The 23,359-nt window shown below is 41.1% G+C and overlaps 1 protein-coding gene across 1 annotated transcript in view; it reads right to left on the bottom strand.

Annotated features, from left to right (window-relative positions):
* The window catches only part of LOC132649465 (gamma-sarcoglycan-like), a 33,223-nt gene extending 14,065 nt beyond the window's left edge, over positions 1-19,158 (bottom strand). Inside the window, exons 1-4 of the mRNA XM_060373224.1 lie at positions 18,588-19,158; positions 7,713-7,907; positions 3,245-3,346; positions 212-299 (exon numbers count right to left, since the gene is read on the bottom strand). Of these exons, the coding sequence (XP_060229207.1) occupies positions 212-299; positions 3,245-3,346; positions 7,713-7,907 (385 nt within the window). The 5' untranslated portion in view covers positions 18,588-19,158. The remainder of the gene's footprint in view (positions 1-211; positions 300-3,244; positions 3,347-7,712; positions 7,908-18,587) is intronic.
* Positions 19,159-23,359: the final 4,201 nt, after the last annotated feature.

The raw sequence follows: 23,359 nt of genomic DNA, 5'->3' as shown, positions 1-23,359 counted from the left end.
GGCCTTTGGCTGCCACCACATTCACACACACATAAACCTGCACACTGCCCCTCTGCCTCGTGGTGCTAACTCTTCTCTATGAACACCACAAAGGTTAGAAAGCTCATGTTTTATTGTTTCTAACTAAGCTTGCAATTCTTTAGAGGGAGCCTCCCTCTGTTTACGAATGTGAAGTCTATGAAGTGAGCTGCTGTGAGAATGTTGAACTCACCCACTTTGACTCTGCCTGTGACCTCCCCTTCCGAGTTTCGAGCATTGACTGTCACATTCTGAGTTGACTGCAGAAGCAGAGATGAATCCTAGAGAGGATTTACAAAATTAGGAAAATACACTTTTATGTCTACATATAGCTTACAATTACACTTTCTATATAACTGCAGATACAGATCTATAGATATAGATATTACTGGGACTCTGTATGTTTTCAGCAAAAACATTTAAAACCTCAGATTTACATTAATATCAGGATATAAATATATTAACTTTTAAAAATAGATTATAACAATCCTTTGAGTTTATAATGTTTAAAAATACTGCTCCTAACATGTTAATTAGTTCTCAAGGCAAACAGATTCTAATTAGCAATTTATCTTTGCCAGGACATTCAGTTTTAGTTGTCATTGTTATCTGGGTTCAAGGCATTTCTGGGGGATACATTGGAGAATGGTTAGATATTCTACAAGAAATACCATGATGTTTAAGTGCAAAAGTTTGCTCACAAAAAAGCAAAAATCATGACACAGAAAGACAGGGAATGCAGGCCCAATCCGCTGTGTGGTCTGAAGAAGATGTTCTCTCTTAGAAGGTAGTGAGGGTGGAGGGGGCTAGGAGGTGGGGTGGTAGGATGGAGAAGGTTCATCAGTGGGTATGAGTCACAGTTCTTCAAGAACAAGATGTTGTGAGGTGCAATGGAGCAGTGGAACCATAGTTAACCGTGACTCACTGCACATTTCAAAAAGATAAAAGACATCACTTTTTCAGTGCTTCCACAATAAAAAAAATATAAAAAAATTATAAAAATTTGGAGGAAATATGTTTGACCTAATTTAAACATTACCCAATGTATATGTGTGTTGGAACACCCCAAGGTACTTTTGAATATTTAAGTTTTGGGTAGGTGAGATGTCTCAGTAGATTTAAAACAAAACAAAACAAAACCTTGCTGTGCAAGCCTGAACACCTGATTTTGGTCTCCAGATCCCATATCCCATCATGGAGAAAGAGAGTCAACTTCCAAAAGTTGTCCTCTGATCTTATACAGGCATGTGCATGCACATACACACAGTAAATAGAATTTTAAAAAAGTATGTAATGTGTGTTTCCTGAGTGTGTGCTTAAGAGTAGAACCACTATGACTGCAAACTTGAGTCCTCATGGCCATGAGGTAGGCTTTCCCCAGCCCCACATGCCACTTTTGAGCATGCTACATGGCCAGAGCAACAGGGAGACATTCTTTCAGCTCAGCACTGTAGATCACTGTGGAGTGGCAAACTCTTCAGATGTATGATTTTATGGAGAACTACTCCCTAAAAAAAGGGTAACCAACATATTGGCTGTCAAAGGTTTCTCCAGGGCACATCTGTTCTGTAATTGTATATCCTGATTGACATCAGTGTCACATTGTGAGCCTTTAACATGTGGTTGACTAGCCTGACTTTCTTTCTAGTGGTACTCCCTGTTTTTCTCAAGGCACTCTGGAAATGACAGCCTGATAAAATATAACTGAAAATTGTTAATTCTAGAACATTCCGTTTGCTATGGTTAGCTGCCAGGTCCTACTATCTGCTGTCTCTCCCAAATACAGTGAGGGATCAACCAGCACGACTTGGGAAAGCAAGGAGAATAAGATCTTGTATTTCAATTTATTCATGCCCGACTTTCTAACAAAAACTTGTGTTCATTTTCTTTGTCCTCGTGTAGCAGTGTCCTTAACATTTCCAAGTGCCACTGCGGTTATTGTATGTGCTGGAATAAGCTCAAATCTAGCTCACGTATGCATCAGCTTGTGTTACAGGCCATCTGCACGCTCCTTCTGCCAGTAAGATTCCTAGAAATACTACAACACAACCATGGGCAAAACTTCCCCTATGCTCTGCCCTCTCTGATACCTCCCTTTGTGTCAATACCGTGACTCTTGAAGGACTCTAATAGGCCCAAGCTTGGCAAACATGGCTCTAGCAGGCCTTGCCCTTTCCCCATCCCCTCTGCATTGCTAAAGAGTTGGAATGCATTCCTAAAGCTAGCCACCAAGGTCTATTCCCTTCTTTAGCCACTTCCTCCCACCAAGTTCTTCCCACTTCCTCCCACCAAATTCCAGCTATCAAAGAATTGAAGTCCAGCAACCAAAAATCCTCTTTGGCTCACCTAGTTAACATACCCAATCAAAACAAATCTAGTGGGGGTTTGAGGGATGGAAAGGGCTTGGGGGGGTGTCTCCTTTTCCCATTATAAACTACCATTTGCCTATGAGCCAAGTCTGTCTCCTCTCTATCCAGAGGGTGTCCTTTGGTCCTCCAGGACAAATGTCCCTCCCTTCCTCTTGCTTGCTCCCTTCCCCTTCTCCCTTGTCCCCAGTCTCCTGTCTTTGTATCTTACTCCCTGCCCTTTGTCCCTCTGGGGCAAATAAATCTCATTTTGCTGAGAACTTAGTCTTGGGGTGTCTTATGACATACCAGTCCTTTCAATTCTCATTCTGCTGCTGGTAGGAGACCCTGAAGAATTTTCTGATGGCTCTTTGGGAGTATCTTTACTTTGGTCTCTGTGATCCTTCTTTTTATATATGGTGAATCTCAGTCTCTAATGCAGAGTATCTCTGTGACAGAGATTCCTTCCGAGCTCCTCAGAGTGCTCTGAGTCAAGGCTGTTTTAAGCTGCTTGCACCAATGGAGGGATAGTCAATTGTTCTGGGTAAAGATTTTTATATTTATAGTTGTGAGCCTAGCCTTTAATGCTGAGCCATCTCTGTAGGCCCTGGGTAAAGATTTTTAATCCTAAATTATATTATTCTTTTATAACTAAATTGCTGAGGATACTGAACTCAGAGCAGAAGAATTTAAGAATAAAATCTCTATAGCATGTATAGTAAGGTAAGGTAAGGTCTACCGCCCAATAGCACATTGTGAGACAGAACATACCATAAATGTGTGGACACATGGACTTGTTAAAAATCCCCTCTGAACAACAGAATTTCTGTGCTTAACTGTTACTTATTTTTCACAAGTTATGTGAAATACAATCTTCTTACCACTCGGGAGCATATTTCCTTGGCATATAGAGGAAATAAAAATTCCGATTCCCCTTCCAGGTGAAGTCCGTCTGCTGTAACATGCAGGTGACCTATTCCTATCTGTTAAAAAAGAGAGAAAGACATGAAATTGTCCATTTAAAATTTTTTTTCACTTCTCTTTGGTTAACTAAACATATACATTGCATCTCCATATATTCCTTCCATTTCTCTGTGTTTCTTCCAAATGTCTATTTTAAACTTTAGTTGTTAATATTCAGTATTCGTTCAAAAAAACCTTTTGTAAGTACAAAAGTCTACTTGGGAGATACATATAAGATTTAACAAATCATTTTATAATAAACAGCTAAAACTCCATGACCATCTTACTATTACTTTTTTTTCATTTTATTGATTGATTGATGGACTGATTGATTGCATGTAGGATCATATGTGTCACAGTGTCTGTGTAGAGATCAGAGGACAATTTGCAGGAGTTGGTACTCTTCTTTGGTTACCTGGGTCCCGGAAACAGAACTTCGATTGTCAGGCTTGGCAATAAGTCCCTTTGCCTACTGAGTATCCCTCTGTGTGGGGAGCAGAGGAAACTGCCAAGTTTCTTCAGGAGTGCTCTAGGCACAGCAATCAAAGGCTAACTGGAGAACCCCTTATCAGTGGTTCTCAACCTTTCTAATGCTGTGACGCTTTAATACAGCTCCTCATGTTGTTGTGACCCCCAAACATAAAATTTTTTCATTGCTACTTCATAACTGTAATTTTGCTACTGTTATGAATTGTAATGTAAATATCCGATATGCAGGATATCTGATATGTGACTCCCAAAGTGGTCATTACCCAAAGGTTGAGAATCACCAACTTACAACAATCCCTACAATAATCCTTACAACAGGGACCAAACCCACCTGTTCATGAATTCAGAACCAACTGATTTGAAGCCTTAATTATACCTGAAGACCTCCATGGTGCATTTATAAGGTAACAGAAGGAATGCTGGCCCATCTCTTTCACCATCTTCTACTGGTTGAAGCAAACCATAGGCCCACCCACACTCAAGGGTAGGGCTATGGGGAGTGTAACTCAGAGGGGAGAGATCATGGAGACATCTTAGAATTCTGCCAAGTAGGTTATTAAAAAAGCAAATAAAGGTATTTAAAAGTAAAGGTTTGTAACAGTGTAAGGCATTTCGTGGCTACTATACTAATCATCTAATTGTTTTTATAATGCAGTGCAGATAATCATAAAGTTAAGATTCAGTTCTGCATGTGATTTGGAGTCTGAGTCCACAAAAATAAGAGGCTAACACTTGTTTAAAAATCCATAAGCAAAGTATATGGGCATAAAAGCATCCAGGAAGGACCACAGAATCATTTGTTATGTCAAGTGCCCTAGAAAAGAAAGAAGTTGTGGTAATTTGGATGAGTCACCTGAATGGGTTCAGGAAGTTGAATCCTTGGTTCCCAGTAGATAATAGCACTGTTTGGGAAGGTCTAGGAGATGCAGCTTTGTTTTTGGGAGTGTATCACTGGGGTGGGATCCAAGAGTGTATAGTTTTGCCTTTCACTTCTGATTCATTCTCTGTTTTGTGTTTGCTATTGAAGATGTGAGCTTTTGGCTTCCTGCTTTGACCATTATGCCTTCCGGATGCTGTCCATCCCCACCATGATGGTGGGGTCTTATACACCTGCATCTGTAAGCCCAAATAAACTTTTCTTCTATCACAGCAACAGAAAAGTAACTAAGGCAGAAGCAAAGAGCATAAAAATAAACACTTCATTCAAGCTTTCACGCTGAGTTGTCCAACCGTTTTGTTGAGAGTTTTGATTTTTGCCACATCTCCTATTGACTGCCACATTCTAGAACATGCCACCATAATTCTGAAGGTACACATGGCTATTGCGAAGGGTCCCAGGCCCTCTGAGGAGCTCCAGTCACATTAACATAGGAGAAGTAAAGACGTAAAGAAGTAAAGAAGAAGTAAAGTGGGTTGGTAGTTGAATAATTAACATGGCATTACTACACTGATCAAAGCAAAAAAAAAAAAAGTCCCTTTGCTAATTTGCTTTAGCTGTGGTGTTTTATCATAGCAATAGAAAAGTAGCTAATACATTTTCAGCTGTCCAGCCTTCATGAGAAAATGCTGGGCCTTGGTAGCCAATACCATCATGCTGCTGCAGAAGTATTATCAGTATAAGTTCTAACCTAGAAATCATATTCCATGTTGTCTAATGTTAATGTACTCATGTTAATACACATATTAATATCAATATGTTAATACACATAATTTATAATAATTTCTAATAATAAAAATAATAATATACTGTAGTAAATAAAATTATGATACTCTATACTAAATATATTCAATGCTTTTGAGCTATATTTTAATGTTATGAGTATTGTACCAGAATGTGTGGAAATAGAAATGTTTATTATGTGAAGAGTAATGATAGCTATTGGCTTAAGCCATGGCAGGACAGAAACAAGGGCACAGAAAATGTAGGACTTACTGAGTGCATTTCATGCTTGAACCTCAGACTTTAGCTATCATTCTTGGAGAGAGCACACATCACACACTCAGCTGCCTGGGAAAAAACATACCGACTAGACTGTGATGTCCTTTGTAGTAGTATTTTTATCTCACTAGATGTATCTTGCCAAATGAATGTATTCTACATTAATTGAGAACCCCCATCCCCAAAGGCACAGCACAAGGGCTTCTTGGGACATACCTTAATGTAGAGTACTTGCCTGATATGCAAAAGGTCATGTGTTCATTTCCCAGCACCACAAAATGTACACAAAACATCAAGGCAGATAAGGTTGTGCAGTTATTTTTAACATGTGGGAATGTTTAGAATAAATTCTTTAAGACTGCTGGCATCTTATTTTCTAAATCTATTGTGGACATTTAAGTGTTTGCACACATATTTGTGTGCATCAAAACAGTGTTTAAAACATGCAAATATTTCATTGCTCTGGCTTGGGCATGGTTTAAGTGTGTCCCTCCATGGTAGTGGTTCTCAATCTGTGGGTCATGATCCCCTGGGGATCAAATGATCCTTTCACATGGGTCACCTAAGACCATTAGAAATATTAGATATATACATTATGATTCATAACACTAACAAAATTACAGTTATGAAGCAGCAACGAAAGTAATTTTATGGTTGGGGGTCACCATAACATGTATTAAAGGGTGGCAGCATTAGGAAGTTGAGAGCCACTGCTTCAAGGCCTCTTGTGTTGGCAGCTTGGCCATTGAGGATGGCAGCTCTGTGGTGGGTATGGATTTTTCAGAGGTGGGTCCTCATGGCAAGTCCTTGGGTCAATGGCAACTCCTACTTGGAAGAGCCTGAGATATTTGTTTAGGGGCTCTAGTTAGTTCTCATGGAGGGTTGTGATAAAGGTCACAGCTGCTCCCCACTCACTCTGGCTGGTGTGATTCCTCCTGCCACATGCTTTCTTGCATTACTACCAGGCACGTTGAGGTCCCCAAACCTCCAAAATTGTGAGCGAACAAAGTTCTCCGTTTTTTAGCCCAAGTCATCAGCTCTAAATGGGACATCTCTATAATCCTCCTTCCCAATGGGCTTGATGGACATCAGGGAGGAGGAGGCAGAAAGAACGTAAGAGCTGGAGGATGAGGAGGTGAGCTCACAGCAGCAGTGGTTACCTGCGTGGATCAAGGCAGTCAAAATCCTGTCCTAGACAGGTAGACGGTCTCTGGGGCGCAACCCTTACTGTGGAGCTATGACAGTGGATAATGGCGGAGGGAGAGAGTCATGCATCTTACAGGATGTGACTACCCTCAGGAGATCTTTCTGCTCCAGTGGATGGCCCTGCATCCCCTCACAAATGGGCAGCACTGATTAGATTTAGTGGGTTATTTTTTAAAAAATGACATAAAATTGAAAGTTGGATCTTTTAAGAGAAATATGGGGAGAACTGGAGGGGGAATGGGAGTAGATGAGATCATATTTTAATATATACATGCATAAAATGATCAAGAATAAAGAAAAGAGTTAAAAAACTAAATGAAAAACAAAAAAACTTCTTTAAAAACAAATACTTGCTTCACATACGCATTAGGTAATTTAATTAAAGAAGAGTAGGTATGCAAATGCTAAACATACAGGATTGGAGACATGAGGAAAAAAATTGTGATTTATATACTTCTATAGACTGTATTCTACAAATGACCACAAAGATATCTTGAACCAATCAACCACAAATTCAAGATTAGAGTTTTCTACCATCTAGAGATAATGACTAATGAAAAGTGCAACATGATAAAGAAAAAAAAAAGTCTATATCTATATCTCTATAGCTTACAGTGAGTCAGAGAAAGCAAAAATGATGCCATTTAGCTACTGAAAACCCTGAGGCAGTCAGGAAGCTTCTATCCACACACGGTTAAGGCAATAATCCAGCAAACACATTAGGAGCATGCTCAGAAAGTGGTAATACTCACTGGAGAAAACCACATCACTTTTAGAATCCAGATTGTGAGAGCGAGGTTCACGATGAGCGTTGTTAGCAACAGAAGAACGAAGAGGTAAAGGCAGCGCTTCCTCCAGCTGTAAATGCCGATCTTGTAGACAGGCTGGCTCTCAGGCCTCTCGAGGTGGAAGCCCTCAGTAACTGTGGTATACTGTTCTCGAAACATCTTCTCGGGGAGGGGAGGAGGCAGAGGGACAGGAGAAGGGGAGGAGGGAGGAGAGAGAATTTAGTTGTCAATACTGATTTATTATGAATCTAGAAAACAATTTTACTCTAGACCTAACCAGAAGCTGGGTATGGTGTGGACACCTGAAATCCCAGATGCTAGAGAAGGGTAGGGAGAGCAGGAGTTGGAATACTCATTTACAAGACAGCTTTGTTTAAATAGTAAATAGAGAGCTGTGAATCAAAAAAATGCAGCAAATCTAATGTTTATGTAAAAACACTGATGATTTATATCTAATGTGCAAGTTATACAAACACTGATATTTAGGGCCAGGCAGTGGTGGTGCACTTGGTAGGCAGAGGCAGGATCTCTGTAAGCTGGAGGCCAACCTGGTTTACAGTGCAAGTTCCAGCACAGCCAGGGATACACGGGGCACCACGCTCACTCCCACCCCAAAGAGCTGATTTTGTTTGTTGTTTATACTGACACCAAATACCTATGGAAAAGGAACCTAGAAATTCAGATAATGTCTCTCAGATACTTATTCTAATCAGCATGGGCAGACGGGCAGCTCCCCAGTGCTTTGAGGTCATGCAATGTGGAATTCATGCTCGCACGAAATTGTAGACCTGAAAACACACAGCACTATTTATAACCTTGTACAACAGTAATGGAGGGAGTGAATATTCTAGAACTTCATACATAAACTCAATGACATGGAACTAATTCTGTAGTATATATATATATACTGAACAAATTTTAATTTTATAAACTAGTTTTAAATGACTTACGTTAGCATTAAAAATTACACTTCCTGCTCACTATCCTTCAAAATATATTTGTGTTATATTTAATTATTATTGACTTTAAATGCATCACTTAAATCTAAATATCAGGGGCTTTTTGGTTTTTGTTTTCTTTTGGTTTTTCGTTTGTTTGCTTGTTTTGGGTTTTTTGTTTGTTTGTTTTTGGTTTTGGGTTTTTGAGACAGGATTTCTCTGTGTAACCCTGGCTGTCCTGGAACTTACTCTGTAGACCAGGCTGGCCTTGAACTCACAGAGAACTGCCTGCCTTTGCTTTCCAAGTGCTGGCATTAAAGGCGTGCACCACCACTACCTAAATATCAGTATTTTTTATAACTTGTACATTAGATATAAATCATTAATGTTATAGAAACATCAGATTTACTTCACTTTTTAATTCACAGCTCTCATTTGCTATTTAACCAAAACAATCTTATAGATGAGTATTCCATCTTGCACATTCTTTGATTCTTCTTTTAAGAAATGATTTATTTTATGTGTAGGAGGGTCTTGCCTGCATGTATGTCTTGAGCCATGTATACTCAGTGCCCAGGGAGGCCAGACAAGGGTGTTGGACCTTCTAGAACTGGAGTTACAGATGCTTGTGAGCCATCATGTAGGTGCTGGGAGGTGAGCTCTCTCAAGTTCTCTGGGAGAACAATAACCACCTTTGCTCCCATCGCATCTTTAATTCTTATTATACAGGCTGATGATTGAATGAACTGTCCATTCTGTCTTCCTAAATAAAGGCTGATCAACGACATTCCATATTTCAGCCAGCCCTTACTTACAGGTCTGCTCTAGATAAGATACTTTCAGGAGTTGGGCCAATGTAACTAACAAATGAACCCTGCTCCAAAGGAGTTAACAAGACATACAGGGAGCCAGGTACAGGGCTGTCCACTTACGCTCCGACCACTTAACACCTCAGACAGCAGGGACTTTAGTTCAAGGCCACATCGAGCTATATGGCCAGACTATCTCTTTTTAACTTAATTAATGTATTCATTTATTACAATTTATTTTCTTTGTATCCCAGCTGTAGCCCTCTCCCTCATACCCTCCCAATCCTACCTTCCCTCTCTTTTGTCCTCCCATGCCCATCGCCCACCCCCCCAGCCCACTGATAGCGGAGATCCTCCTTCCCTTCCATCTGACCCTAGCTTATCAGGTCTCATCAGGAGTGGCTGCATTGTCTTCCTCTGTGGCCTGGTAAGGCTGCTGTCCCATCAGGGGGAGGTGATCAAAGAGCCGGCCACTGAGTTCATGTCAGAGATAGTCCATGTTCTCATTACTAAGGTACCCACTTGGACACTACATGGGCTACATCTGTGCAGTGGTTTTAGGTTATCTCTATGCATGGTCTCAGAAAAGACCCTTGTGCCCAGATATTTTGCTTCTGTTGCTTTCCTTATGGAGGGAATGTCCTCTCCAGGTCTTTCATCTCTCCCTTCTTTCATTATTCCCTGGATTCATAATTCCTTCTTTCAATAATTCCCTGGATTCTGCCCAAAGTTTGGCTATGAGTCTCAGTATCTGCTTTGATACCCTATTGGGGTAGAGTCTTTCAGAGGTTCTCTGTGGTAGGCTCCTGTCCTGTTCCCTCTTTTCTCCCTCTTCTGATGTCCATCCCATTTGACTTGATTGATCATCTTACCCAGGGTCCTCCTTCTTGCTTAGCTTCTTTAGGTGTACAGATTTTAGTATGTTTATATGTATATTATATTATATTATATATTTAATATCCACTCGTAGATGAGTATATACCATGTGTGTCTTTCTGTTTCTGGGATACCTCACTCAGGATGATCTTTTCTCAGTCCCACCATTTGCCTGCTAATTTCATAATTTCTTTGTTTTTAATTGCTGAGTAGTATTCCATTGTGTAAATGTACCACAAAATCTGTATCCATTCCTCAATTGAGGGACATCTGGGTTGTTTCCAGATTCTGGCTATTATGAATAAAACTGTATGAACATGGTTAAGCAAATGTCTTTGTTGTATACTTGAGCATCTTTTGGATATATGTCTAGGAGTGGTATAGTTGGATATTGAGGTAGCACTATTCCTAATTGTCTGTGAAAGTGCCAGATTGATTTCCAAAGTGGTTGTACAAATTTACACTCTCACCAGCAATGGAGGAGGGTTCTTCTTTCTCCATAGTATCTCCAGTATGTGTTGTGGCCAGACTTTCAAACAAACAAAATGCCAAAACTTTGTATTGCTTGCAGGGGGTAGGGTGGAAGACATGTTAAAAAAAACTTAGATTCTTGAAAACTTACAAATTCAATTATACTAAGAACTCAAAGGGTGAGTTATGTCGTTTACAATTACAGAGTTTATTGGATCTCACATATCTGACAGATCATACTAGATGTGTACTGGTATCTTAGTTTGGGTTTCTATTGCTGTGAAGAGCCACCAGGACCATGGCAACTCTGTTAAAGGAAAACATTTAACTGGGGTTGGTTTACCGTTTCAGAGGTTTAGTCCCTTATTATCATGGCAGCAAGCACACAGGCAGATGTGGTGCTGGAGAAAGACCTGAGAGTTCTATATCCAGATCCACAGCAGCAAGATGGGAGAGAGAGAGATGCTGGGCCTGGCTTGAGCATCTGAGATCTCAAAGTCCAACCCCTACTGATATAGTTTTTCCAACAAGGCCACGTCTATTCCAGCAAAGCCACGCCTACTCCAGCAAAGCCGTTCCTCCTAATAGTGCCACTCTCTATGGGCCTATAGGGGCCATTTTTATTCAAACACCCATAACTTATAAGTATATTCTGCTTGTTAATCAGTGACACAAACAAGGGTCATCTGGGAAGAAAGAAACTCAATTGAGAAAATGGCTTCATCAGATTGGCCTATAGGCAATCTGTGGGGGCATTTTCTTTCTTTCTTTTAATTAAATTTTTGGTTTTATATTAATTACAGTTTATTTACTTTGTATTCCAGCTGTAGCTCCTTCCCTCATTCCCTCCCAATCCCACCCTCCCTCCCTCATCTCCTCCTTGCCCCTCTCTAAGTCCACTGATAGGGGAGGTCCTCCTCCCCTTCCATCTGATCCTAGCTTATCAGGTCTCTTCAGGACTGGCTACAATGTCCTCCTCTGTGGCCTAGAAAGGCTGCTCCTCCCTCTGGGATGGGGGGAGGTCAAAGAGCCAGCAGTTGAGTTCATGTTGGAGACAGTCCCTGTTCCCCTAACTAGGGAACCCACTTGGATACTGAACTGTGATGGACTACATCTGGGCAGGGGTTCTAGGTTATATCCATTCATGGTCCTTGGTTGGAGAAACAATCTCAGAAAAGACCCCTGGGCCCAGATATATTTGGTCCTTGTGGTGCTCCTGTCCTCACAGACCTTGAGAAAAAAATTCTCAACTTCATATGGAGAAACAACAACAGAAAAAAAACCCAGAATTTCCAAAACGATCCTGTACAGCAACAGATCATCTGGAGGCATCTCTGTCCCTGATCTCAAGCTGCACTACAGAGCAATAGTAATAAAAACCACATGGTATTGGCATAGAAACAGAATGGTGGATCAAAGAAACCTAATAGAGGACCCAAAAATAAACCCACACACTTATGAATACTTGAGTTTTGACAAAGAAGCCAAAACCATTCAATGGAAAAAAGACAGAAACTTTAACAAATGGTGCTGGTCCAACTGGATGTCTACATGCAGAAAAATGCAAATAGATCAATATTTATCACCCTGCACAAAACTAAAGTCCAAAGACCTCAGCATTTTCTTGAATAAAGATTGATGTTGGAAGGCTTAGCTCACTGTCAGCAGGTCACCTTTGGCCAGAAATAAGCCTGGGGAGTGAGCCAGTAGCCAGAATTTTCTCATGGCTTCATTTATTGTCTCCACGTTCCTGCTCTGACTTCCCTCAGTGATGGTCTGTGGGAAGGACCTCTATGCCAAATAAACATTTGTGTGTTCATTCAGCAGCAGTAAAGAGTGTCTTACTACTTTTCTATTGCTATGAGAATACACCATGACCAAGGTGACTTACAGAAGAAAAAGTTTATTTGGGGCTTATAATTTTAGAGTCTTGACCATGATGGCTGGGAGCACAGCAGCAGGTGTGTAGCCATGGCACCGAGAGCACTAACTGAGAGCTTACATCTTGAGACACCACCACTTGGGGAGGGGTGGGGAGATTGACAGACAGACAGAAAGACATGCAGGATGAGAGAGACAGACAGACACAGAGAGAGAAAGATTGGGAATAGGTCAGGCTTTTGAAACCTCTAAGACCCCCCCCCCCCCAGTGACAAACCTCCTTGGTCTTCCCAAATGGTTCACCAACTGTGGACCAAGTGTTCAATTATATGGGCCATTGGGGCCATTCTCATTCAGACCACCACAGAGGGCAAACTAAGGTAGCTCTCAGAAAACACCACAGAAGATGCAGGCCAGGGAGGCCAGAAGAAAGACACCCAAGTGCCTGCTGTGGGTGCTACAACTATAGACAAATGTGTGATGGAGAGATGGAAAAGATGGAGTATGTGGTGGAGAGATGGAAGAGAAAGCAAAACCAAGAGATTCATATACCGTGGAGAAAGGTAGACTGTAGCCATATCTGGGTCCTGCTGCAGCTGGGGTCTGGGTTGATGCTGGTGGCCTGAGTTATCACCAATTGCCAAGCAGATCTCTGTGGTCTGAGCTGCCACTGGAGACCATGTGGATATCTGAGGGCCATGCTGCCAAGGGAGGACATGCCAATATGGGTGGCCTGCACTGCCACCAGATGCCATGGGGACATCCGGGCCCATACTGCTGCCAGAGGCCACTTCTCCCTGACCCTGACTGCTCCATCCACACAAGACTGACGTGTGAATGTACCTTGGAGCAACGGCCATCCTCTGCATGGATTTACAAGACTGAGCTATAAACATGCATGCATGTGTGCATACATGTAGTCCTTTTCATAGTGAAATGAATAATACGAACTTATTTTCATCATTGTCCCAAATTCATGACCACATTCCAATGACCAAATAGTTTTAGGGATAAGCATCAGATAGGAACGAGAAAGTTGTAACTGGCCGCAGTGGGAGTAACAAAATGCTATGAGCAGCTGCTGAGGGCTTAGACCCAAGCCGTCTGCACCAGGCAACAGTGGGAGCCTACTACACAGTGCTTCCTTCTGTCATGTGACAGGGAATGCCTAGAGCTTTTGTTTTTGTTTTCTGGGTCATTGTAGAGGGTGCTTAATTTTCCCGTATCATGTGACAGCGGCACCTTCTGTGTTCTCCTCTGTGCTATCCTGGGAATCTGAGTGTGGTGGTTGAAAGACCTAATGCCTTCACGGTTCTTCCTGTGGATGGAAGCTAGGTGCCTACGGTTCCCTTCTGTGTGATATCATAGTAGGCACCTGCTGTTTTCTTCCTAATATGTCACAGCAGATTCCCAGTGTTTTCTTCTGCATCATATAATAGTTTTCTGTGACTGTCTACTTCTGTATGTGACACTCGGCCACCTACTGTTCTCTTGCCTGCACTATGAAGACTCTACCTCTGTTCCCTATGTTTTTGGTCCAGCTATCAGCCACGTGAACCTATTTCCAGGATGACTGCTGTGTAGCACAGTGTGATCAATTGGGGTATATTACCAGTCTAGACATAGAGACTGGGAAGGCATGATATCCAAGCAAGCCACTATGTCTCAAATATTACAAAATAGATGCAGATGCCCAAAGAGAAACCAGTGGATCACCTAACCTCTACACACACTGATCACACTTCTCATTAAAGGAAGTCAGGGCATAAGCTTAAGCAGGAGCCTAGAGGTGGAAATTCATAGGCCATGGTGGAAAGCTGATTACTGGCTTGTTCCTCATGTCTTGTTTGGCCTGCATTTTTATACCACCCAGGACCACCATCGCAGATATGGCACCACCCACAGTGAGCTGGACCCTCCCACACAAGCCATCAATAAAGAAAATGTCATGTCCCTCAGTCATTCTCACAGGCTAATCCACTAGAGGCAATTCCTCACCTGGGATGTCTTCTTCTTAGGTGACTCTAGTTTGTCATGTAAACAAAAGCTACATTCACTATTCAAACCTATGGTAACATCATATCTATTAGAATGGCTATTATAAAAAAGACAATGGATCGCAAATGTTGGTGAAGTGTGGAGAAAAATGTAGCTCTTTCATAGTATTGGTGGAATGCGAATTAGCGCAGACATTACACACTTTAAAATATGGGGTTTCCTCAGAAAGTTAAAAACAGAACATCCATATGATCCTGCAATCCTGTTACAGGCTTATCCATAGCCATGGGAACTGAGATCTGTGTGCCAAAAAGACATGAGCATCCTGAGCATCCTACATCTACTGAGCAGTAGTGACAAAAGCCAAAGTACAGAATCAACAGTGTGCTGCTTTTGATGACTGGGCAAAGAAAGTGCAGTACACGTTAAAACAACAGAATGTTCTTCAGCCTCAAGAAGGACAAAATCCTGTTGCTTATGATAGCACAGACAGTATTGGGCATTGCAATGCTAAGTGAGATAAGCCACACACAGAAAGCCAAGCACCACATGACTTCACTTGTGTAAAATATAAAGAACTGGGCATGGTGGTACACCCTTCAATCCCAGCACTCAGGAGGCAGAGCTGGGCAGATCTCTGTGAGTTTGAGGCCAGCCAGGTCTCCATAGTGAGTTCTAGGAAAGGCAAAGCTACATAGTCTCAAAAAATGTTTCATAGAAGTTCAGAGTGGAATGTTGGTTTCCAGAGGCTGGAAAGGTCAAGGTAGGGAGGGATGGAGAGAGGTTGATCAACAGATGCTAGGTTATATTTAAGACAAATAACATCTTGTTGTCTGTCCCACAGTAGGTTAAAAATAATCTTCATTGTCAAGTTGACTGGATTTAGAATGACCTAGGAGTTACACCTTTGGATGAGAGTATTTCTAGCCAAGTTTAACTGGGAAAATATTCACTCGGAATGTAGGTGGTAGCATCACATGAACTGGGATCTTGGACTGAATAAAGGGTGGGGGATCAACCGAGCATCAGCATTCATTTCTTACCCTCCCTGATTTGTGACTGCAAGTATAATGGTTAACCAGCTGTCCCTGCTCCTGCAGCTATGCCTTCTCCACAGTGATGAACTACATTGCTTCAAACGATGAGCTAAAATAAACCTTTTCTTTCTTGGGTTGCCTTTGGTCTGATATTTTATCATAGCAACAAGCAAGTTATTACCTGTGTTTTAAAAGATGCATCAGATGTTTCAAAAATATCCAGAAGCTAGAATTTGGAGTGCTATCACTACAAAGAAGTAATAAATATTTAAGATAATAGCTATGCTGATTGCCCTGAGTTCATGTATAAACATATTAAAATATTATACCCCATTCTGTAACTGTACAATGAGTTAATCAGAAGAAGACTTTGCAATGCCAGTTTACTGAAGTGATTTATTTTTATGTGCATTTATGTTTTGCCTGCATGTGTGTCAGTGTGCACCAGTCACCCTAAAGTCCAGCTCACTTAGCTGTTTTGAGGGAGATTGAGAGCAATCTGGCATGCTTTATAAAGCCACAAATAATTGTCTTGTCCTTGCAGAGCTTGGTCACCAGAACCCTGACTGGGGTGATGAGGAAATGAAGAAAGGGCAGGCACATGGACACGGAAAAGTTGGTATTGGGTGCTCTGGGCTATCTGATGGAGAAGCCACAACATCCCAGAAGCCCAGGGTATTCATTCTATACAGTTGAACAGAGGACGGGGTTATTGCATATAGTTGAACACTGAGATGGGCTTGTAACATATAGAAAAACAAACAGTTATGCTTAGTTGAAAAGGGAGTCAGGTTTAGCTATTCTCAATAGGAATAGTCAGGGGCAGGCAGAGAAAGCTTTAGTGGATTTTCTTTACACTGTATCAACACCCACACAGAGCCTATTGGAACAAAAATTAGCCTAGCCCTGGAGATGCCTTCCCATTTCCCATGGGTTTAAGGCATCAGGGCCCTTGACATGGCTGGACCCTTATCAAACAAAGCTCACTCCCTCAGGCCTTTACTTATCCCCATTTTCCACCCTCCACCTTCCCCCCTCTGTCCTCCCAACCAGCATCTGTATAGCTCTGTCCTTCTCTGGCCCAAAGACAAGGCCCTATAGTTCTGTGGTTCTACCTTTGTCATTTATTCCCCTATAGATGCCTTTTGATTTTGTCATTATTGTGATATAGAGAAGTTTCTGAGAAAGTCTGAACAGAAATAGTTGGTAGTTTGTTAGGAGTTTAGCTTAATCAACTGACTATATTTGTATATAATCTGTCTGCCTTCCTGTCTGTCTACACATCTATCTATCTATCTATCTATCTATCTATCTATCTATCTTTTTATCTATCTATTTATCTATCTATCTATCTAGTTTCAAACATAGAACAAAAGGCTGAGGTGTTTATTTAAAATATCAAAGTGGCCTGGCTGCCAGGTTCTCCCAGCACCCTTCAGTCCCTACCTATTACAGGGTATGGCTGGTGTACCCTGCCCTCTACCCTGAACTTTCCAGCTCAGGGCTGGGCTGCCTTCCCCCAGGAGCTCTTCCTATATAACCCAGACATTTTGGTTGCCTGCCTCTTGCACCTTCGGCCTCCTGGCTGCTACACCTGGTTTCCCTCTCTCCCCTTTCACTTCTCCTCCCCCTCTCCCAAGTGGTTCAGGTCTCTCCTGGATGTGTCTGTCTCTGGCTACACTCTCCCTTTTATCTACAATAAACTTCCATACTTGTGCCACACATAGAAGCAGTCATGTCTTTACTTTCCTTTTTATTTATTTTTTTCATTCGCTCTCATCATGCAGCTATTTGTGAACCTGGGACTTCACACAGACTAGGCACACACTGTATCACAGAACTCTATCTCAAGCCTCGGGAAGTCTATTTTTATAGGACAAGATGGAAAGGTATTATTTTCAGTATTTAACTGCCATCTTTCTTATGCTTACGTGAGTACTTGGACTTGGCAATCTTCTGAATCAAAGATCTAAACAGTCTGAGACACTACTTCCCTTTGGTCATTCTAGAACCCACAAAATTAACCCCACTGGCATCACTAGTTTTGAAATTTCCAAAGTGGACCTCCTTGTATCTAGATATTTCCAAGAAAAGTCCACTGTTTGTAGTTCCTGTGAACCCAGACTCACCCCATCGTGGGGGCAAGTCATTCATCCAGTCCAATTGTTCTTTCCCTGGCATTTCTTCATTCCTTTAAAAGTAACTCAGATTCAGATTTTCCAATCTCCACATGGTAACATAGTAACACAAAGAAACAACCCCAATTTGAGCAGTCAAAAGCAACAGTTCCTTTTTGCAGTAACCCCACAGGATGGCTGTTGTCTGTGCATATCACTTTTCCCCAAATGTTGGGAGGGAAACAGTCCAAGAACAGTTTGGGAAGTTGGCTTGACAGTTTGCTTATTCTCAATTTCCAAAACACCTTGACCCTTGTTCTCATTTTCATCTATTAGTGTCTCTAAGAAAACCACCCAGAAAGTCTGAAGCATCAGGAAGTCTATCGGTAAGGTTTGAGTGGAGCTTCTCTGATTAATTGTCAGAGTCAACATCCCATAATACAGTCACACTGTCATGACAAATATGCAAATGTCAGCAACACAGCCATGCAAAATGCAAAACACAGAAGTCGCTGGGATAAGTTATACAGATAAAATAAGAGGGGAACTGGATTTTGTTAATAACTAAAATATAATTGAGATGATTTATTCAGCATTATTTTAGATTATTAACCATTACACTGTCAGTGAAAGAAAAAAGAAACCTTGAACATATCTGATTCATTAGTTACATACTAATTATATAAAATCCAAGTGGAAACTGATTGCTTACCTTGGCGACTCAGAAATCACACTGATGAATTGACTCCCGATGAGGCCCCAAACTCTGTGGAAGTGGAAACATTTAAGCTCCCATTTTGTGTAGGGTGAGACAGACACTGAGCACACTGAGCAAGTTCACTGTCTCCACCCCTACCCCCACCGGCTGCCTTGGCTCAGGTTTCTGCCCGTCCTGGAGCAACAGGCTAATCTAAATTTACCTAGTGACTTCAATCGCTTAGACTCTCTTAAAACTGGGAACATATTTCAGCCTGCACCCTCGGGTGTGCCAAGCAGAAACCAGAGCCGAACAGAACCCCAACCATTGCTGCAAAGCCAGCACCCCGACATGCAAACCCCGCACTGCTTTCTGGGACGCTTTGCCTTCAAGGAGAAAGAGGACGTCTTTGGTGAGCTCTAACCTCATTCCTCACCCAATCACTCAGAGTTCACACACAGCGCCCAGAACTTGGGTCTCACTGCTTTATGGGTTCCCCTTTCTTACCCAGAGACAGGAAACTAGCCAATAACAGTCTTTGGAAAACACTTTCCTTATGCCCCGTTGTAAGAAACTTTATTATTTGGGGAGAAGAAACTTGCATCGTGGTTACCACAAGAAACAGAAGGTAAATAAACTTTACATATTAAAGAGCTGACAGCTATTTTCAAGGAAGATAATATATCAGTTTAACAAATTATGTGAATGATCTGATGCTTAAGTGTCTTTATTATTTAAAAAATTAGACAATTTAACTTTTTTAAAATTTTATTTTATTAATTATACTTTATTCACTTTGTATACCCCCATAAGCCTCCCCCTCCTCCCCTCCTAGTCCCACCCTCCCTCCCCTTTCTTCACCACAATTTCTGCATCCATTCTTCAGTTGAGGGGCATCTGGGCCGTCTCCAGCTTCTGGCTATTACAAATAAAGCTGCTACAAACATGGTTGAGCAAATATCCTTATTATGTACTTGAGCCCCTTTTGGATATATGCCTAGGAGTGGTATGGCTGGATCTTGAGGAAGCGCTATACCTAGTTGTCTGAGAAAGCTCCAGATTGATTTCCAGAGTAGTTGTACAAGTTTACATTCCCACCAGCAGTGGAGGAGGGTTCCCCTTTCTCCACAACCTCTCCAGCATGTGTTGTCACTTGAGTTTTTGATCTTGGCCATTCTGATGGCTGTAAGGTGAAATCTCAGGGTTGTTTTGATTTACATTTCCCTAATGGCTTATGACGTTGAGTATTTCTTTAAGTGTTTCTCTGCCATTCGATATTCCTCTACAGAGAGTTCTCTGTTTAGCTCTGTTCCCCATTTTTTAATTGGATTACTTGGTTTGCTGCTTTTCTGCTTCTTTAGTTCTTTAGATATACTGGATATTAGCCCATATCTCTTCAACATAGTTCTGGAAGTCCTTGCTAGAGCAATAAGACAGTTGAAGGAGATCAACGGGATACAAATTGGAAAGGAAGAAGTCAAATTATCACTATTTGCAGATGATATAATAGTATACATGAGTGACCCCAAAAACTCTACCAGGGAACTCCTACAGCTGATAAATACCTTCAGCAAAGTGGACAAATGCAAAATTAACTAAAAAAAAATCAGTAGCCCTCCTGTATACAAAAGACAAAAGGGCTGAGAAAGAAATTAGGGAAACAACACCCTTCACAATAGCCACAAATGACATAAAGTACCTTGGTGTAACCCTAACCAAGCAAGTCAAAGACTTGTATGAAAAAAATTTCCAGTCTCTGAAGAAAGAGTTAGAAGAAGATATCAGAAGATGGAAAGATCTCCCATGCTCATGGCTTGGCAGGATTAACATAGTAAAAATGGCCATCTTACCAAAAGCAATCTACAAATTCAATGCAATTCCCATCAAATTACCAACACAATTCTTTACAGACCTGAAAAGAAAAATTCTCAACTTCATATGGAATAACAAGAAACCCAGAACTGCTAAAACAATCCTCTACAATAAAAGATCTTCTGGAGGTATCTCCATCCCTGATCTCAAGCTGTACTATAGAGCAACAGTTTTAAAAACTGCATGGTACTGGCATAGAAACAGAATGGTGGATCAATGGAACTGAACAGAGGACCCAGAAATAAACCCACACACTTATGGACACCTGATCTTTGACAAAGATGCCAAAACTATACAATGGAAAAAAGATAGCATCTCCAACAAATGGTGCTGGTCTAACTGGATGTCTACATGCAGAAAAATGCAAATAGATCCATACTCATCACTCTGCACAAAACTAAAGTTCAAGTGGATCAAAGACCTCAACATAAAACCAGACACACTAAACCTGTTAGAATAAAAAGTAGGGAAGAGCCTTGAACTTATTGGTATAGGAGACAACTTCCTGAACAGAACACCAACAGCACAGGCTCTAAGCGCAACAATCAATAAATGGGACCTCATGAAACTGAAAATCTTCTGTAAAGCAAAGGACATCGTCATCAAAACAAAATGACTGCCTACAGATTGGGAAAGAATCTTCACCAACCCTTTATCTGACAATTTAATTTTTATCAGGTCTAAGTGAATCAACTTTTTGAATCATTAACCTTTGAAGTTATTGCTGCCTGGCAGCATGAATTAAAATGGACTAAATTACACACTTAGAGATATATATCTTAGTATCAAACCTTGCATAAAAGAGACGCTGACACTAGGATGCACAGGGTTAATTTTAATCTTCTCCTTATGAAACTCTCTTCTGTCTATTTATTTGCACTGTGTCTTTGTAACTCTATTTGAAACTGAATACCTCTCTTACAGGAACAGCTGCAGGCTTTAAATCAAACCAGGACAGTTTCAATTAATCTTAAAATTTAGAACTCTTTCATGGGCCCTCTACTATGAAAATTTTGTCTGCTATTACAATTCAAACTGAAAATCAGAGTATAACAATCAGATCTTAAGTAAAAATACTTACCCTATTGGTCAATGCTGCCACCTTGTCCTTTCAGACTGATGGAAAATGTTTGAAAGCCCTAATTCAATATTCTGATTGAAATATTGCACACGTAAAGGTTTCAACGCTGCCCTTTTCATTGCTGGGTAAGTTGACTTTGTTAACCATGCACTTGCCTTTGGGATGTTTGTTTGTTTATGTCAGTCAAGTGTTGTGTATGTATGTTGCCCACCCACATACTTTCATGTTACTAATGTCTGCATCCAGTACTCCAGGTAAGAATGACCCAAAGATGTCTCTGACTTTATAGGTTAACTGAAATTATTATAACACTATTTTTAATGTTTTGAATGTAGGTCTAGCCTAACTGTGAAACTCACACGTGATAATGTTTATCACATCGAATCATAGCAGTTTAAAGATAGAAGATACCTTAAAGTAACTGTATTCTATGGTCAACTAATGTGTTAAAGGTTCCATGATTAAAGAGGCATTGGTAGAAAGGACTGGAAAGCTAGCTGGGTTTCCATGCTTATTTGGTGTTTGTTCACCATATCTTTCGTGCATGGCTATCCTACTTTTGTGATCTAGGCTGGTGTCATCTCATTTTACCCATTCTTGCACTACACTGGGATGCCTAGAGATCTACAGCTTCTATCCTGGTCCTTCTTTTTTAAGTTTTCTCGGTGTGGATAGCCCTGGTGAAAATCAGAAGTTTTGGTAGCGATGTCATGGGAAGGACTTAGATTCACTCACTTACCACATCAAAAAACAAACAAACAAACAACAAAAACCTGACACAATAGTTTCTGTCTACTCTTACTTCCTCAGGTGTATTTTTTCTTTTTCATGTTGGTCTCTGTGATGGTTAGCTTCAATTGTCAACCTGACACAGCCTAGACCCACTTGGGCAGAGAGTCTCGGTGAGGAGTTTTCCACAGCAGGTTGGCCTGTGAACATGCTTTTGGGTATTGTCTTAATTGATTGATGTGGGAAGACCCATCCCACTCTGGGTGGTACAGAACCTGAACCTTATAGAGAAAGAGAAACCTTGTAGAGGAATTTAGGAGGGCCCAAGCAAATGAGTCTATGTGTATTGATTTCTATCTTCCCTCGACTGTGCTATACTCTGACTGGCTGCTTTAGCTTCTTGTTGCCTTGTTCTACAATAATGAACAGTAAACTGAAATTGTTAGCTAAAATAAACTCTTTATCATCTAACCTCTGCTCCTCGGACCTCTTATTAAAGCAACAGAAAGGAAATGGGAATAGTCCCCTTGGTCATTGTTCATTCTCACCCTGGAGACTGCCTCAAGTCACAAATCCACTTGTTCCACACTGTACTCTGTGCTTCAGATAATTTCACTGAACAGAGACCACCTGGACTAGTGAGCTAAGGAGAAGTCAGCGTGAACCAGGTAACACTGAGGAATGCATGTGTCTCAAGAGCTGGTACCATATACTCAGGACTCTCTGAGGGCTTTAAGCAAATAAGTGATGTGGGATGAACCATTGGTTCAGTCAGAAACCCTGTCACCACAGTAGTAGTGGTGGGACCTGGGAGTTTGAAGATGACCTGTGCTATACAGCTGACTAATTTGTTTCTCTTTTGAAACAGAGTCTCATGTTTCCCAGGATGGCCTTGAACTTACTATGTAATGAAGATGGCCTTAAACTTCTGACATCTGACCTCCACTTTTGAGTGCTGGGATCAATATTCTAAGCAACCATGCTTAGCTTATGACCGACTGAGGATCAAACTCGGATTTTTGTCCATGCTGAGCAAACACTCTGCTGTGTGAGCTACCGCGTCAGCTCAGAATTCATATTCCATCTAGAATTAGCATACCAATAA

The sequence above is a fragment of the Meriones unguiculatus genome, chromosome 20, assembly GCF_030254825.1.
Source record: "Meriones unguiculatus strain TT.TT164.6M chromosome 20, Bangor_MerUng_6.1, whole genome shotgun sequence".
NCBI classification, from domain to species: domain Eukaryota; kingdom Metazoa; phylum Chordata; class Mammalia; order Rodentia; family Muridae; genus Meriones; species Meriones unguiculatus.
Note: the sequence above shows the minus strand (reverse complement) of the source record. Positions and strands in the feature narration are given on the sequence as shown.